This window comes from Pieris rapae, chromosome 11, assembly GCF_905147795.1.
Source record: "Pieris rapae chromosome 11, ilPieRapa1.1, whole genome shotgun sequence".
Taxonomy (NCBI): Eukaryota; Metazoa; Arthropoda; class Insecta; order Lepidoptera; family Pieridae; genus Pieris; species Pieris rapae.
The window spans coordinates 7012330-7030942 of record NC_059519.1 but is presented as its reverse complement, the minus strand read 5'-3'; the positions used below and the strand labels follow the sequence as shown (position 1 = coordinate 7030942).

At 31.4% G+C, this 18613-nt stretch overlaps 1 protein-coding gene across 1 annotated transcript in view; it reads right to left on the bottom strand.

The window, feature by feature from the left end:
- Positions 1 to 245: 245 nt before the first annotated feature.
- LOC110994075 overlaps positions 246 to 18613 on the bottom strand; it is a 42242-nt gene continuing 23874 nt past the window's right edge. The window contains exons 2-8 of the mRNA XM_045630153.1: positions 12207 to 12767; positions 9874 to 9993; positions 8728 to 8908; positions 4855 to 4936; positions 2823 to 2922; positions 1788 to 1941; positions 246 to 1152 (exon numbers count right to left, since the gene is read on the bottom strand). Of these exons, the coding sequence (XP_045486109.1) occupies positions 939 to 1152; positions 1788 to 1941; positions 2823 to 2922; positions 4855 to 4936; positions 8728 to 8908; positions 9874 to 9993; positions 12207 to 12714 (1359 nt within the window). The 5' untranslated portion in view covers positions 12715 to 12767 and the 3' untranslated portion in view covers positions 246 to 938. The remainder of the gene's footprint in view (positions 1153 to 1787; positions 1942 to 2822; positions 2923 to 4854; positions 4937 to 8727; positions 8909 to 9873; positions 9994 to 12206; positions 12768 to 18613) is intronic.

The following is an 18613-nucleotide window of genomic DNA, read 5'->3' as shown; positions in this document are numbered from 1 at the left end:
CTCTTACTCGGTGGGATCAAACTTTTCATTTTTTTATTATTATTACCTAAGGTGATGATTATTATTATTAAGATGAGGTGATGATTCTTATGATGATTATTATTAAGGTTAAGCATATTTTAAAACCATAAACAACAATAATAAATAAATACGTAGATTGTTTTCAATGGTTAGGATTTTTTTTTGTGTTTGTTCTTAATCGTGTCTGATAATTTCTTACAATTATTTATCAAGAAAGAACAAGATGTATGACAAAAGTATATTTCTTAAGTAGTGATATATAATTTTATAACAACATTCAATAAGTCTATAAATATAAAGGTTCACATCCACACAATAAATAACATGCATAACATCTTAATACTAAGTAATTAATAAATAAATTTATTTACACATTATTATTTACATATAACTAAATGTTTGACCTTGAAGACTACCATTATGTATCAAAGCGTTTGTTACTCGCCTTTCTGTCTGGCTTTCCAAATTTAAGTGTACTCCAGTGTCGTGAAGCACTCTCATTTTTTTTATTCAAACAGTACCATTCTTTTTATTTTCATTCAATTTAATAGTAATCTTGAAATGAAACCATTTAATCACATTCAAACTCCATCGCAATAAATACAATCTAGGTGCCATTTTAATTGTATGTAAAATTATTATAAATTACAATGTAATGTTTGCTGTGTTAGATTCAGCATTTTTAAATTACAACTTTATTGACTGTCGTAAATGTAATAGTAAAATGACAAGTTTCTTAATCTGTAACCTACTTCGACAATCCACCATTTTCAAATTCAACGTTTCTTTCTCAAGAGATAGTTGCTGAAGTAGATACAACTATGTACTAATGATCTGCATAGATGAAATATGAAGTCTTGGTTGATTATGATTGGTCCTAATGGAGCATTGATTTGCTCTCTGTGCTTATATGACTGTCAGTTCCCTAAATTGAGCCGTCTAGCGGTTACGAGCTTGTTAATATCGTGGTAGGCAGCGATCATAGTGTGAGTGGGAGTGGAGACTGTGCACCCAGTGCTAAATTGCAGGCAGTCGGTGCCTTCTTGACCCCTCCGCGCTGATCTCATGTATCTGAAGAAACGGAGTATTTCTGGGTTATCCGATACCGGGCGTCGTAGCTCGTTTAGTTCCCTGTAACAAAATTGATATTAGTAAAAAATAACAACTGGTTTTTTCGCCATAATTATAAACTATAATAATAAATATATTTTGTGGAACCAGCTGCCGACTGAAGTATTTCCGAACCAATTCGACTTAGGGTCCTTCAAGAAAAGAGCGTACCAATTCTTAAAAGGCCAGCAACGCACTCGAGCAACGCTCTCTGGCATTGAGAGTGTCCATGGGCGGCGGTATCACTTAACATTTGGTGAGCCTCCTGCCCGTTTGCCCCCTGTTCTATAAAAACAAACTTTATTTATGACAAAAGGGCTATCACAAGATTTACATATCGCTAGTCCCTAGGATTTATATAGCTCTAACATTATAAATTAATACCTATAATCGCTTCGTCTTTTTTGCGTAGTTTTATTTAAACTTAGCACCTTACTCAACTTGTTTTGAGCAAACATCAGTTTTTATCTATATAGCGACATTTTCAATCCCTGCGATGACTTTATACCCCAAAACGCTTTATTCCAACCACTAAGGGTATATGCCATTTCTCTTCCAGAATTACTTTGGTAAAAACAATAAGTGGTTGACTGTTTAGGCATTTCCTTCCTCCACAGCTAGATAAAGAGTTTATAATATTTCAGTCATATTTGTACCTGCTGAGTTGGGCTGAGACCAAATTACTGTAGGGCGCATATTTCGCTGGATTAGCATACATCAGGCAGATTAGCTGCTCTCGACACGCTTCCAACTTCACGTCACTCAAAGCCTGTCCTTGGGCGTCTGTTGATGTCTCGCTCGGGGCTAAACCTGCAAATGATTCCGTACGTTATAATTTGTAACTCGGCAACATTTACAAAATATTAATAGCAATAGAGACAGTTAAAGTTAAATTATTACTGTACACTAAAAATAGTGATTTTTTTATGAGAATTATTACATATCGTTTGTACATAAGTATCACTTGAAATTGCGTCACTGTTGGGACCTTTCTTGCTTTTGCATATTTTTATAAATCTTAGGTGCTAGATCTCATAATATTTGCTATTCAGTTATTGACAAACTCGCCTAGACATCGACAGTGCGAACATATTTTTAAAGCGACATCTCTTAGCGGTTTTCTTATCATTTCTAATTATGATGTATTATAAGGTAACTTCAAGCCGGATTTTAATTTTCTTGCTTATTTTACAGTTGTAAGAAGAAATATACTATATAACTGATATAAATGACTTTGTATGTATTGTTGAGAATATACCTACAGTACTAAATAAATAATTATACTTTCTTAATAGGTGGTTTAGACATGCTTGTGGTTTTTACTGGAGATACTGACAAAACCAAACTAAGAAAATTAGTGTTTCAATACTAATAAATAATAAAGAGATAAATAATATTCATTAACATTCGAGGGCTCGATTTGAATCAGTTTCAATTCCAATATTTCTAAAAGTAATTCTCACCAATACGACTTAGTAAGATACTTAATGCCTCCGACGACTACATAGTCGGGGAATTGTCTAGAAAATATATTTTAAAAAAAAGTAATTCCTATCCGTAAAAATATTATTTAAAACTCCACTCAACAAAGTACGTCATTTCCGTCATACTCTAAAATACAGTTCCGAAGTACTAAGACGTCTGATTGATCATAATCTCATTATAGTTTTTAACGAGTTGGGAAGTTTTACCGAGACTCGCGAAGATGCCGTCCAGTCTCGACAGAAGGGGTGAGTAGAACGGGTCATAATTACTCAGGATCATCGATGATGCTGGAATCTTCTGGAAATTCTGAAAGAATGGTATATATAGGGCATTTTATTTATTTATATATACATTCTAAAACAATGTGTATGCCTAAAAAATACAAGAAATTATGACATCACATTTAACACACACATACACATCAATTACATTAGAACTGAAGCAATATATCAAAGGAACAAAAGAAAAGGCCACAAAATAAACAAAAATAAAACAAATTATAAATAATAACTAATAATATAAATAATAACTAAAACTAAAAAGATAAAAATAACAGTAATAAACAAACAAAAATTCAAACTTAAACCAAATTAAGATTTAAGAGCCTGCAAAACAAAGTTACGGAATGTTGGTAGACTGTTGTAAAACACATCAATATTTTCATCAATGTTTGTAATAAAGTTGTAAGAGCGAGATAGCCTATTCACTGGACCATTAAAACTAGCAGATAAGCGAGCCGTAGGTACGTATAGTAGACTTTTGTACATTATGAGACGAATTTCAATATTGCTTGACGTTACAGTCTCGTTGACTACGACTTTTGTAAAGCACTTAAGGTCAATGTAAATTATGTTAAAAAATAATAAAGGACGCTTTCTCTCAACTTCGATTTTGTTCCCTTTGAGTAGAGACTCTTGGGCCGTAGGGTTCAAGTGTAAGATCAAGATTTACGTTGACGCCTGGTAGATAGGTGACTCCAGAGATGGTGGATTTCCTCGCTCATTGTGTAAGTATCGCAATACATATAGAAATTCTTTAACGCTCCCACAAGGACCGAACTTTTTCAATTTGTTTTAATTTTTAATTATTTTTATTATACTAAATACTATATATTGTATTGTTATGTTTAGGTTTTACTTAAATAAACATATCAAATTATGTTATGTTTTTTTTAAATCTTCTGACCAGTGAAACGTACCTGTCAAACTTTAAAAAAAGTTATAGTTATAACGGGTTTATCTGTCATACTTTTCTTCTCTAACTTCAATTATCAGTCTAACCTTCTTATTCATAATTTAAGTTTCTACATGAGTTGAGCTGTCTCTTTTGATCAAGCGAGAATTCAATTTGACAGAAAGAGACCAAGGAGTTGCAACTCCCGTTGTTGATGTATTCGAAAGTTGTTCTATATAAATATTGAAGTGTAACTACTATATGAATGCAAACATTTGATTATGTTAATTTAATTAAAGTCATAAAAGACCCTTGTTAATGTCAATTATTCTAAATAAGACAATTTAATGTCACGCTCCCATAAATTTTTAGGTCGTGTTTCAAATAAATTAACAGTAATTATCAATCTAATTCAAGTTAATTTATCTTCGCTGAGGTAGGCTAACAAATATTGGACTTTAATTGTCGTATTCATAATTTCTTACTAAACATTAATTATACTATTTTAGAGAGACTCCATAGCAAAATTTAATACTCGATTGGGTAATGAGTTAGGAATTTTTATAACATTTTGCCTTCCGGTTGGGATTTCCTTATTAAAATATTTATATGCCTGGAGTAAACATTAATTACCCTTCATTAACGACTCTAAGTCCGAAATACATATAACACTGAAAATGTTTAGAACTGGCCAGTTAGAAACATTGCTAGTAAAAACTTTTTTGAATTTCAATTTCAGAACTCTTGGTAACCTAATATAGTATATTGCAATCATTTGTCATTTCTTTTTGTAAATTGGCGGAATTTAAAACTCTTGTTACACGTAAAAAAATTCTAGCTAGAACCTAGCGCGAGAAAATTTACTAACAACAAAGCTATGACAGGCTTCAATTAGCATTTCCTAATGAAGCCCCATTATCCTACTAATATTTACAATTGGTTTAACTAGTTTAAGCTTGGACGTAGCTCAGTGATGATCCGCCTGAGGGTCGCCCTTTAACAACGACTACTAAAGATAACATCAAAGTATTGTAAAATTTCCACATTAAGTATCAAAATATTTACCTTATAGTTGTTAGTCATTTGGTTCTTGTAGTAGCTGTTCTTGGATGGCAGATACGAGACTTTCTGGCCCCCTGGCCCAAACCTGTAATACAAAGAAATCGCATTTTACTTGGGGAAAGCTCAAGTACGTAATAACAAAGACTCGAAATAAAATCCTGTTAATATACGATGGTTCAGTCTTTGTAAAGCTAGGTGGGTAGGTTAATACACCTCAACAAGTCTACCCTCCTTTTCATACGATGCATAGGCTACCTAAGCAGTCTTGGCTATATAATGAGGCCTGAGGTCGTATGTTCGATCCCCGGATTTGTACAAATGGACTTTTTGTCTATATGCGCACTTAACATTCACTCGAGCAAGGCAAGCCTTAGACCTCAAAAAGTCGACAGTGTTGCCTATTAGTGATAGATAGATAGACAGGGATTAGAAGCCTTGAACAGATGTATAAAGCCTGGGCTTTAGATCTGGATCTAAAAAGGTTTTTAAGGCGACATGACATAATAAATAAATATGACTTATTTACTTAGCTCCAAAAAATTATGCTTTTATAGTCACTTCAAATATATATCATAATCAATTTAATCTTAAATGATATAACCATAATCAACATTTGTTAAATTTTTGTTGCACATTGATAAATAATCTTTGCTACTTTGTTAACGTTATTATAAAAGAACCATAAGGTTCTTTTATAATTACCACTGTGAAATAACCATATTTAAATGTTATGTTAACCATATTTACCACTGTGAAAAAAAATTGTTAACGTCATCGTAATCGTTAATCGTTACAGAAAAGGAACTGTTGCTTAATTGTATTATTAATCGTACGTGAAGATTATCGTGCTTTGTACTCATCCAACAAAACTGAAATAGAACGGAAAATGTGAAATCAAACTATTTCGATTCTTACCAGGATGGCATTAATCGAATTGAATTTCGTAATTCCGATATTGATATTTAAAAAAGATTCTTCTTTCAACAGTCCACTTTATCAAACGACCCTGTCGAAGCGAGAAACCCTAATTACTTTAGGTTCCTTTATGTATCGTTTCCGTTTTAAATAATTACTCTTATATAAGTGGTGACATGATTTAAAAATGATAGAATGGCGTGTTTGTATGACAGATCGAATGCTACATCATTGTATACTAAAGATTAGTATAATCGTGGATTAAGATTTCATCTAATCTTGCTGTTAATTGAACATAAATCGTTTAAATGTCTTGGTTTAATTTTCCATTAGCGTTCTTTTGGTATTTTTTCCTTAGTGTTTGTATCAATTATTCCATTATTTATTATTGTATTTATTATCCAGATAATCCGAATAATTGATACAAACACTAAGGAAAAAATACCACTTCACTACCTCGTGATTAAATCTGTATTTTCATATTAAATGAGTAATAAATTATTCAATTGATGTTTGAGTAAGCGAAAGTTATACTTTGAAACAGTATCGAATATCATCGAACAACTAATAAACTTAGCGAAAGTATGAACCTTTACAGCGTAATCTTCGATATGTTTAAATATATCCCAGGCGAGGGGAATTATATTATAACACAGCAAATATATGCAGATACAAGATTAATGCTGTGTTGCTATGGGAATTGTACGTAAATGCCTGAGAACATATTGTATATATGTGAATGGCTCTGACTTGATCAGTCGCTGTTCGTGTTAAGACTTGGAATTGACGGATTAAGAATAAGAATTGCCTAACCTATTCTTGTAATTTCGGATCTTATCTGTCTTGTGACGAAATGAATTATTTTAAAATATAGCGATATTAGGCTCATAAGACTAATCACATACAGAGCCGGATAAAGCCAGCATGGGGACAGTAGCATATTCTATCAAGGGGCCTTTCTCAAGTTAAGGGTATTAAATAAAACAAATATTTTTGAATTTAATATCGGCAAATATAGAAATAGTTACACGTTCAATTAAGACTTATTTACGCAAATTATGACCTACAAAGTGATTAAGACATTCTTATAAAAAAATAAAAATCTGGTCGCTGGAAAGGTAGATGTGGTATAGATGCTAGTCTAAATATATCGATTATTATTAAACTTTAGAACATTACGGTAAAAAGTTTGTAAAATACCTTCTTATTTTTACGATTTAACGTGACAAATAGTTTTATGATATAGTATGTGATATAGTGATATAGTATATGAATTAATATTTTTTTATTACGGGCACGTTCGAGCGCGGGGCCCCTAAATCCGCGGGGCCCGTAGCATTTGCTACTCTTGCTACGTGGCTAATCCGGCACTGATCACAAATATAATTATCATACAGACGTTTAATGTATTTTCTAAGTATAACTTCCGCAATAAAAAAACGGTAGATTCGATGGAATTTTTTTGTTAAATTGATCTCAAATAAAGGCCTCTTGTATTGAAAGGATATCAATAAAACTTGAATGTTAGCGAAAATCTCTGCAATCAAATTGAGTGAAATGGACTCCGAAATTAAGTCGCGTGACGAAGTTATTCAGACTGTAAATTTGATTTTAAATTCGCAGTAGGACAAAAATAAACGCTTTCTTTGTGTTGGTTTATAAAAAAAAACTATGACTATTTAGTCATAGTTTTTTTTTATAAAAACTATGACTAAACAGTCTATAGTATTAGCATTCATTTGAATGCTAATACTCTTATAATTTATAATCTTAAGATAGGATATTGGCACAGTTGAACTGTCATTTTCTTACCAAAGTACACACGTACACCGATTCGACCTACCATGGATAGCTTGTATCGACAGATGGCTATTACAAACCGTCGATTGGTAATTAGCACACTTTTATCAGTATATGGATTAAAAGGTCTATCTCAGATGGTCAAAAATGGAATTAGATATGTTATTGGGTTTGGGCGTTAATCGGTCTGTAATTGATTTTGCTAGCGCGAAGAGTAAGCGATACCAACGATTCATGTTAATCTGTGCTCTTGGAAAGCTTGCTAAGTACAATTTCCTTTCAATCAGTGATTGAAGGAAGCCGAAATTGGCTATATTTGTCACTTAATGAATTTAAAGACGTGATTCGAGATGAATCATTAGGAAAATGAGCTTGTGTAAATCAGATTGGTTCTGATTTTAATAGCTACCAGAGTTTAACAGATATTTCTTGAATTAACGGAAAGTGAATTTGTATTATGAGACACGAAAAAATAAAATTAATTATGTAAACACAAAATAAATAGCATACATATTTGTCATGTGTCCTATATAAAAAATGTAATAATATGAAATTAGGTTGTTTTGAGAAGACAGAACGAAGAAAATAATTTACAATATAAGAAGACCACGAGTATATGGCCTAATCGTAATTAATAGTATTATTATTTATTTATTTCTAGAAATTATTAGTATTTCTTTATTTTTTTGTAGCTTTGTTGGTCAATTCAATTCAATTCAAAATCATTTATTTTTATTTAGTTAACTTAATGTACACTTATGAACGTAAAATAAAATATACATTAAATGCTTATTATTTTACATTTACTGCCAGTTCCCAAATCTCCGCCACTCTTTTTTATTGGTGCTGCTGTAAAAGTGCATATTAATTGTTAAATATTAAATATACTGTTGTAGTGTTTAACGTACGATCCAAACTTACCGTATATGGGGGGGTAGAAGGGGATCAAATATCCTCAGAAAATAGTTTTTTTAAAATAAATAAGTAGAAATTTTGTTTACCTAAGTAAATCTTATAAGTTCTATGTTTACATGTATATGTACTTTGGCGCGACATACTTTTCTCAACTGTACCTACAACAAGCAAAAACTCGCTGACAGAACTGGGTCGAACTCACAATCTCGGGGTTAGTCGCAGTATTATTGTATGCATAATATTCACCTGGACATATCATCTGCGCTATCATTGGGGTCAGTTTCGCCATTATAATCCTGTAAAGCGAATTGACCCGCATTGTTTGTCTCGTATCCCATGAATGCTTCTTTGTTATCGTAGCCAGGATCTTCGTTGTTCGCTGGTGGGTAGCTGGCCTGGCTTGACGTGGCCGATAGTGTGGATATACCTGAAAACGGTATACGGTTATAATGAAAAGTTTTATAGAATATTTGAGTATTATAAATATTATTAGTACATATATAAAATATTATAAACACTACGTTTATAGCTTCATTATGACGTCATTTAGATATGACTTAGTTACTGGGTTCCAAAGGTGATGGATACAAAGTAATAGCCGGAAACCAAAACTATTTATGGCGAATTTTGATTAAGTAATTTAATGTTTGAAAATATGTTTATTATTATTTTTATTTCAAAAAAATCGGATCTGAGTGGTCGGCAACATTGGGTGCCGAAATATCGAAACCGAGAGCTAGGAATGGGAGTGGTTTAAAAAAATTCACGCGACACCGACGACTATGACCCCGCTCCACTCGGATCCGAGGGAAGAGCATTTAATGTGTTGACAGCGGACTTGAGCCACCTTTGTTGATGAATTACGCGCCTGAATTAATATCAAGACGGTTCAGGATAAAGGGATATACCCTTCTTCGTACATAATTTAATGTGAGATATTCTCAAAGTAAACACAATTGATATTGTAATTAATTCCTGAATTACTAAGCTACGCATAGCAAACATTTTATAAGATTTGATTTATAATAATTTTACTACAATGAATAGCATGCATTTAGGTAATTCTATTGAAATAATGATTTTTATTAGACTTAGGGTCTGTTTCACAATGTCCGGATAAGTTCCAAATAAGCTATTTATTAGTTATTGGTAGGATAAACACTATTGTTGCGTTTCACGACTGTCAGATAGCGCTATTCGTCATGAAACGCGAAGTATCTTATTCGGAACTTTCATCTTTCGAATAATTTATGTGTTGAATAGCTATTTGGTACTTTATCCATACATTGTGAAACAGGCCCTTATTATAAAACTTACTCTTGTGGACATAAAGAAGATTGCGTAAAGTACATCCTTATGAGTAACTTATGTTTATTAAGTTTGCAAACTTACCTTTCCCGAGTATTTTGCCAAAACTTCCCAAAATACTGGGTAAAAACATCGCCAAGAGGATACTCTTGAAAACCTGCATCCCAATCAGCAAGGGAAGGAAGAACTTCTTAAGGCCGAATGCTGAAACATTTTAACAACTTACGTAATTACCAGTACCTCACAATTTTGTAAAGAATATTAGTGAACCATGTATTAAATAGAGGTTACGTCTAATGACAATTGTATAATAACTTAATCGTGATTTAAAATCGTGGAGATAATTTTATTCCTAAGATATTAGACAAGAATATAAGGTAAGTATAGTAATCGCAGTGACTTATAACTTCTACAGTTTAATATATGTGTTGCTTGCTAGTCGAATAAAAAATAATAATCAGAAAATATTATCAGGATAATTACCGAAGCATTTTGCTTATGTTACGTAGACTATGAATTACTTTTTAAAATTAGCACGTGGACAGTGTTTAACGGAATATGATATATATATATATATGATTTAATAGAGAAATATAAATGATAACTTCTTAACAAATGTTGATGATAAAGAGTGATACGAACCTGTAAGAGAGGTGGAAGGGGTCAAATAGAAAGTATATTTAATAATCCAGATCTATTTTTCAAGATTAAGAAGATGTTAGTTTTCAGGCAAATCCCATAACAAAGAACAAATTTTCAATGTACATATTAAGCGGTAAAACTTCGCCAAGCTAACAAATTTGAACCGAAAAATATCTTATATATTTTATCTTATTTATTGCAAGGGATTAAGCATTAATTATTGTAACGAAGCCATTACAAGATCAGTGGACCCTTACTGTAGCCATTATGGTGTATATGTTATTAGATATTATATTACTCCCCTTTGTGTCTATCATTGTGTGTATCGGAAGCCTATTAACAATAAACTAAATATTATAATAGCTGTCATATTTCTATGCAAGTTCAAAATACTATTATATGTATATCAATATAATCTACTCTATTTACTCTTGTTTTATTTATATATTCATATGTTGTACCATTCCAATCCATACATCCAGAGGATCCAAAGCTATACACGTTCAGGCAACGAAACAAATCTTTAGTAATATTTAAGTTTTTTGGGTTTTCATGTAAAATCTTATAAATTTTGGTCAAATTATTTACATTAATCCAGAAGTTATGGTCTCAACACTGATTTAATATTGATGGATATAATATCTTTATTCGAATGTAACTTTGATGTGTTTGCGTTGTAAGATATTTCTTATTCCAACTGTAATGTAATACATAATATGATAATTGGGGATTACTGTTACAATAAAAAATAATCCAAATAAATTGTTAAAACTTAAATAAAACTTTTTAAATCATTAAAAATAAATATATCGCCGAGATATGTAACCTAAGATTTGTTAAGTTTTATTTAATTATTAGAAGCGTAAATAAAATATCAACAATCTTCGCATACATGAAGCCAATGTATATAATAATAGAGTCCTTTTGTTTATTTCACACTAATAAATTTTAATTTAACATTCTCGTTTCCGATAATGTCCAAAAAGGTCATCTATCTACACATGTATTGAATCATCATATTTATGACCCTTCGATTAACCAAGCTAGTTCTGTTAGCTCATATTTTAAAAGATTATAGTCAGTTGTTACCTAGCAAAGTGTTTCATTAAATATACATATTATATCTGAACATATATTTTACTTTACATTACTTGTAAATAAAAATACAAAGATGAAATGTGAAGGGGATTACTATATAAAATATGTAAAATTTTACCGGCCAGCCTGGAAACTGGCCAGTAAACAGGAGCGTTTAACTGATTTGGTGCATCATAAAACTGGCACAAGGTCTATGTCCAAAGGTAAATTTGAAATACCCATGGTACAAAATTACTATGGAGAAAAGTTTATTAAAAAAACACTTTGAAACTATTAACGTAATTTATTTGTGTTAATGTAACCTTATTTAATAATTTATAAGCTATGTATATACAAAGCGAGTTACCTACAGACAAACTGCGTATGCAGTTTTGCAGGGTATGGTTGAATTGAAAGTGTAACTTTTTATGAATAAATATATTACATACAACCGCCACTGAACTAAACTGTCGTTACAATCTTTTAGATATGGGCCTTAGATATCTGTGGCTGTGTCGTGACATTTGTTTTCTTTAAAAGGTAAGTAGTTCGTGGTTGACTTCTTGGGTCTTACACGTGCCGATTTCCTCACGATGTTTTCCTCCGCCTACGAGTAAGGGTAAAACAACACAGCAACGCATCTCTGCTCGGGAATCTTTCCCATAAGTAAAAGTTTTTATTTTAACAAAAATACTTACATCTAAATCCAATAAGTCTGGCTGCTTTAGGCAAATTTATAGACAGAATATGCGTGTCCACAAAATCTTTAATTTTCTTGAACAATCTGTATTCGTAAGTGTACGAACTAAATAGCGCCCTCCCGTCGTTATCTTCTTTACTTTGATCAGACTTCACACTCACAGATTTAATTTCGACTCCTTCAAATAATTCGTATTTGTCTTTTTTCAATGCTTCGTCTATTGCTTTCTCTAAGACGTGACTCAAATCTCTTTCAGTATTATTTACAAATACATATTTCTCACAAAATTCACTAACTGTATCTATTATATTACCTACAATACTGTCATCGTTTGATTTATTTACATCTTGACTATTTAGACAGCTATGGCAGGTGGGTACATTATCTAAAGTATTGGTATTATCATTTCTAATGTCAGTGCAGTTGGTTTGTGAAAGAAACATCACAAAAATAATTATCGTCCTCTTTATGATTCGTTTTTGTCTGCAAATCCGTTGATTTTCCATATTGTCTTCTAAACTTCATCACCGGATGATTTCCCGTAATTTATAGTGAAAATCTGCAACAAAGAGGAAGAGTATTAAATTTCCTAAAGAAAATTGTGAATCGAGATAATTGCTTCTCACAATTGTTATGTTGATTGAGAAAATGTCCTCATTGCACTCTGTTATGAGTGTAGCATAATATTTTATGAATATTTTTTACATTTTATATTTGAGACGGTAGAAAAATCTATAATATATACAAATAATATCCAAGTAGTTATTTTTATCACGCATTTGAAAGCTAAAGCTATTTGAAAGCACTCTTCATAATAGACATAAATATACATGTAAATTATTTCCCAGTAAAAGAAACACGCTATTATTTCTATCAACAGTATGGGATAAATTATTCCAACGTTTTGGGCTATTCTGTGAATGATCTATTTTAGTAAACAGGCAGTTCGTTAGCGTAATTCAAGATGCACGATTTCCAAGTTGGCAAGTGAACCAAAACCCTTGATAGTCGAAGTTTTCGATCTGACTGACCGCGTCTCAAACTATCCTTTGAGTTGAAAATTGCGTAATAGGAGTTTATGTCAAAGGCGGCATGTTTTCATTAATAAGCGTTATTTTTTGTTCGTAATGTATGATCTAATCACTCATTTTAGAATTTTTTTATCTTGTGTTTATTTGACATGCACGATAGGATGACGATTCTAAACTTAAGCGGTGTACCGATAATTAAAAAAAATATAAACATTTGCCTGTATTATATACTACATATTACTGTAATATGTTCATATGTTAGTTTTGTATTTTGTTGGTTCATGGTCAAAGAATATAAGTTGATCATTTAACCGTGACAGTTCTATTTTTTTACCCATTTGTTTGAAATTACTTTAAAAATCTATAAATGCATAAACCCTTATTCCGAGAATGGCATAATACATCTCTCTGGACGTATCTAACGACATATCCGTAAATCACATTTGCTGGTTTGGCGATTTCTGCATTCTGCTTACTCCTGTAAAAGGAGATAAATGGAATCCGTGTGAACGTTCAACTCAAAATCTATTTTACAGTTTTCACCAATGTGATTTATTGTGGTATTAAGTATAGTACTGATTTAACGATTATGATTGTATAGGTCGTAAAAAATGTTGTCAAAATATTACATGTAATGAAATAAACCGGGCGAATAGTTTAAATTGTTTAAATTAGAATGAAATATATTTCCAATCTCAGCCAATGCAAAAAATCCCGCATTAAAAGTAAAACAAACATTTCTCGATGGAAACTACTAGAATAGACTTTTTCAAATCGACGACGTTCATTTGTTTTTTTATGTCCCGCATGACTTCGCCCGGGGCAATCTCATTAAGTATGTAATACCTCACTGTATTTACTGTAAATTAGATTTTTTTCACTTTCTACAGGTAGGATTAAACTGTTCTTTAAAAATATATTTCAAAGATAAATATTAATAAATTTAAAAAATTATAATTTGGTAAAACTTAAATAATGAATGTTTGAAACTCGATAAAAAAAGCGACATTAAAAAAAGACAGACAATAAATTCATAAGATTTAACGCGGGTGAAAATGAGTAATCATTATACAGTTTACAAACTTTTAATTAAGTAAACTTTAAATTAAGTGTACCAAGAAGTTTTCACTTCAAAATGTTTATAAAATTAACTGGATTTTTTATTCAAATTGCTAATAAGTCACAGCTATATATCCTCCATATCATATGAAATAATATGAGACTAGTATTTCGGAATGATTAAGAAATTTAAAATGGAAAAAAATGGGAGGCTTTGAGCTTACGTTCAAAAGTAATAATTTAATTATAATATAATGTAATGACTGACTTACAAATAATATATAATAATTAAAATTATTCACAGTTAAATTAAAATATAATATGTACGGATAAAAAATAATATCAAGTTTTTGCTAAGCTGGCTAAAGATAATTAATTTAATTTTCACATGCGAGTTTTTATTAACTTAGTCTGAGTCTGAGAAATTAACATAAAAAAATAAAATATTTTTATGTGAAAATTCAGTTTCAGTAATATTAGACTTTTATAAAATGCCGACTCTAGTAACATGAGTTTTCACGCATGCCTTTATATAATCTAATCTTAACGAACATATTAATAAAGAATATTTCTGATGAAATTTTTTTTATAGAACAGGGGCCAAACGGGCAGGAGGCTCACCTGATGTTAAGTGATACCGCCGCCCATGGACACTCTCGATGCCAGAGGGCTCGCGAGTGCATTGCCGGCTCTTTTTTCTTGAAGGACCCTAAGTCGAATTAATTTAAATTCCAAGGTTATATATTGCAAGTATTTACTACTTGCAATAAATACTTTCCGCGGAAAAGAAGAACTTACGGTGGATTTAGACACTAACAACATCGCAACAACTATTATAGACCATTAATTAATGACATATATCTAAATAAAACTTTATGTTCGAATATATCTATAAACGCGCAATTATTACATTATTAAAAAAAATGCTTCAGTGCTCTTCAGCAATCGTGGTGATAAAAACATATATACAATATCTTAAGACCTTAAATATTATTTTTTTGTACCTTGTATTTAGCGATACATATTTCTATCCAGTTTTACGCACGTATATGGAAATGTATATCTATAATACAATCTAGCGAACACATTCTACTTCTGAAATCCCAAATAAACAAACGCTAAGGCGTCGTCATATTGCTATACTGTATTCATTTGTTTTTGTCAATAATGTATAATAAATTTGTATGCCCGTCTCTGCCGCTTTGTTTAGCTTTTTGTCTATAGAAATAAGTACCACAAGTAAGTAGGTAACCATCACCGAAGGAGCACGCATGGGAAAGTCATGAAATTGGACGAAGCAAGAGAGGTATTATGGTTATGCCACCTCAAAAGAAAATATAAAGATGTAATTATATAGTAATATATTAATATAAATACTGTAAGTTTTCGTTGAATATTCTAATATTATCGTTCAAGGCTTTAAATTAATCCATACACTTATTAAACATTTAAATGTTTATAGTAATTTAACAATTATGGCCTGACTTCAAGCAAGGTCTGATCATGATAATTAAAATGGTTTTACATTTAAAAAAAATGTTTATTATGGAACATAAGATACAGGTATCACTTATTATTCGTCATTTAATTTGATTATGTAGGCATCTACCCACTCATAGGCAAAGAAAACAGAGGGTGTAGGCCGAGAGAAAAAGCCGACGTAAAAAACTCGGTATTCTTTTAAAAAAGCAAATCAATCAAACAACGCTTATTTTATAACAAATATCGCAAATTAATTAGAAGTATACTGTCTAGGCCCTTTTATCAACTAGATAAGAAAAACATTTCTATAACCTATTGTAACTACATATTAAAAAAAATATTTACATTAGATTCCAAAATGTATGCGCTGCAACATACATAGATTCATTTTACCCATCATAATCACATATATTATAGAAATAGTGGTTAGCGTAAAATATCACAGATTTACATATATACAAATATGTAGAAGCCTTTAGAAGCGCCTGAGGTAATATTTTTCAATTTTCCTCGCATAACAGTATGCATGCCGATACTTATAAAGATTTATGAAGCAACTTCTCAGACCTACCCTACCCCAGTGGTTTCCTGTTATAGATAAAGGGGAAATTTAAAACATGCATACATCCTCTGATATTTATATGTGGACCTCGTTTATGTTTGACACAAATCTTGAAGATGTTTTCTTGCAACTACAATGTATCTCTTTAAACTAAATCAGTTTAAGTTAACTCTTTTGTCTCTTTCTATCAAATTGAGTTTACGCTGACGAAAAGAGACTGAGTAATTAGTGAATACAGTGCAATTAGATTTTAATGCATATGCTTTGTGTGGAAGATTTTAAACTTAAACATAAACTATTATTGTCAATTAAAAAGTATTTTTAATAAATTTATTTTAATGCAACATATATTTTTGCGTTTAAATAAGTATGTTAGAGGTGTTTATTATCAGTAAATCTTCTTTAAATTTAGCGTTAAATTTTAAAAACATTAACTATACTGTGTAAGGTTTTTATATTATATTGCTGTTTCACAAGCGAATATATATTTACAGTTATATATATAGCTAGTACTGTTAGTACCTATTTCCGTAAATGGGAAACCTGAATATCTCATGTTCGCCCCGTTTAACAAGTCCAAGTACAATTTAAGGCCCCTTTACATAGAAGTTCTTTGTACAAGTTGGTTTAGTAGAATTATTATAAATGCATATTACAACCATAATAACCAAATCAGTTTGCGCTGTTATTAGACACAGACATAACATTTATTACTAACAAAATAACAGTATTAAAAAAATGATGACAGATAACTTTTATTTTCTTTCAAAGAACTATACTATATTAATACTAATACTTAGTACAAAGAAAAAAGTAGTAAAAGTTCGCATTGTAAGTAATGAGAGTCTTGTGTAAGAAGTAAAAGTAGTAAGAAATAGATTAATAAATATTTCTTTTATTAATAAATAATTTTGTATGAATAATATCATTACTTATTATTTTTACCAATCCATACTATAACGAGTTACTTTTTGTATTTATTTATTAACAAATTAACTCAAAAGAGAGAGATTTCAAATATTATTTCACCAATGTCACATTATTCTATTTTAATTTTTTTTTATAATAACATGCTATTTGATAACTATTGGTGTTATTTCTAATGTTTTAAAAATGGATAGTGTAGGAGTCAACTAACAAAAAAGAAATAAACAGTGATATTACAACTATCTAGGGCCTAATATATATGTTTCTAATTTGAGATCAATTTTAGTAATACACAAGAGATCAGCCACACGCGCCATCAAGTTAAATAGATCTAAGGCGGTCGTTTCCCGAAATCCTGAAGGAAACACTCTCTCGGATGGTTTCCCATAGTTGTGTTAAATGCGCGCATAGAAAGTGCATTGTTGCACAGCCGGGAATCGATCCTACGACCGCAAGAATTACACAGATGACACCAGGCACTTCCTCTTTTCTTACAAATTTTCTCTTTTATTTATTTTATTATTTAAGTATAAACACTTTCAATAAGATATTACGACTTAAGTTATAACACACATATTTTCTTTGCAAAACCGTTCTAATAAACTATGTGTGTATCCTTAAAAGTAGAGGTTAATAGAGGTGAAGTAGGGTCCACTTAAAGTGTTCTCCGCGAATACACGAGTACATTACTTGAAGACGATTTCAAGGAGCACTGGTCACAATACTACGACGTTTATTGGAAAATTTTCCTTTATTTGTTCATATATTTACCTATATAAAAATATACAATTACAAACTAAAAATATATCTAATAACTAACCTTAAAATTTAATTATTAAAAAATATTATTAAAAGGAGTCCCTTTAGGCAAGGTTCCGAAGATACTAGCAGCGTTCCCCCTTTGAATTGCTAGACTAATTCTTTGTGCAAGGTAGCTGCCAGCTCTTCGTTCTCCTGTGATGTCGACTAACCTTTTTGATAATTCTCTAAAAAGCTTTAATGCGCTAGGACCCCACGGACCAAGGGTCTCGACACCGAATGGGACAAAATCATATTCAGAGCCTAGACCCCTGTATTTGCAGACTTTAGCTTTTTCAGCCGCATCACAAGCCGCACCAGCTCTCTTGTTAGTTCCATGAAGATTGGAAGGGGCCAGTGTGTCTGAACAGGTGGCATCCCATACCAAAACCCGACCCATCTTCCATGGAATCAAACTCATACCGTCCGGTCTCTTGCCATCGTCTCTAGCAATTCCAGTCGGCTCAAGTAGATTAGGCACGTTGACGGTGGCAAGGGACCGATGTATGATATCGTTGAGTGCGGCATGTCTCGAGAAGCGGCCAG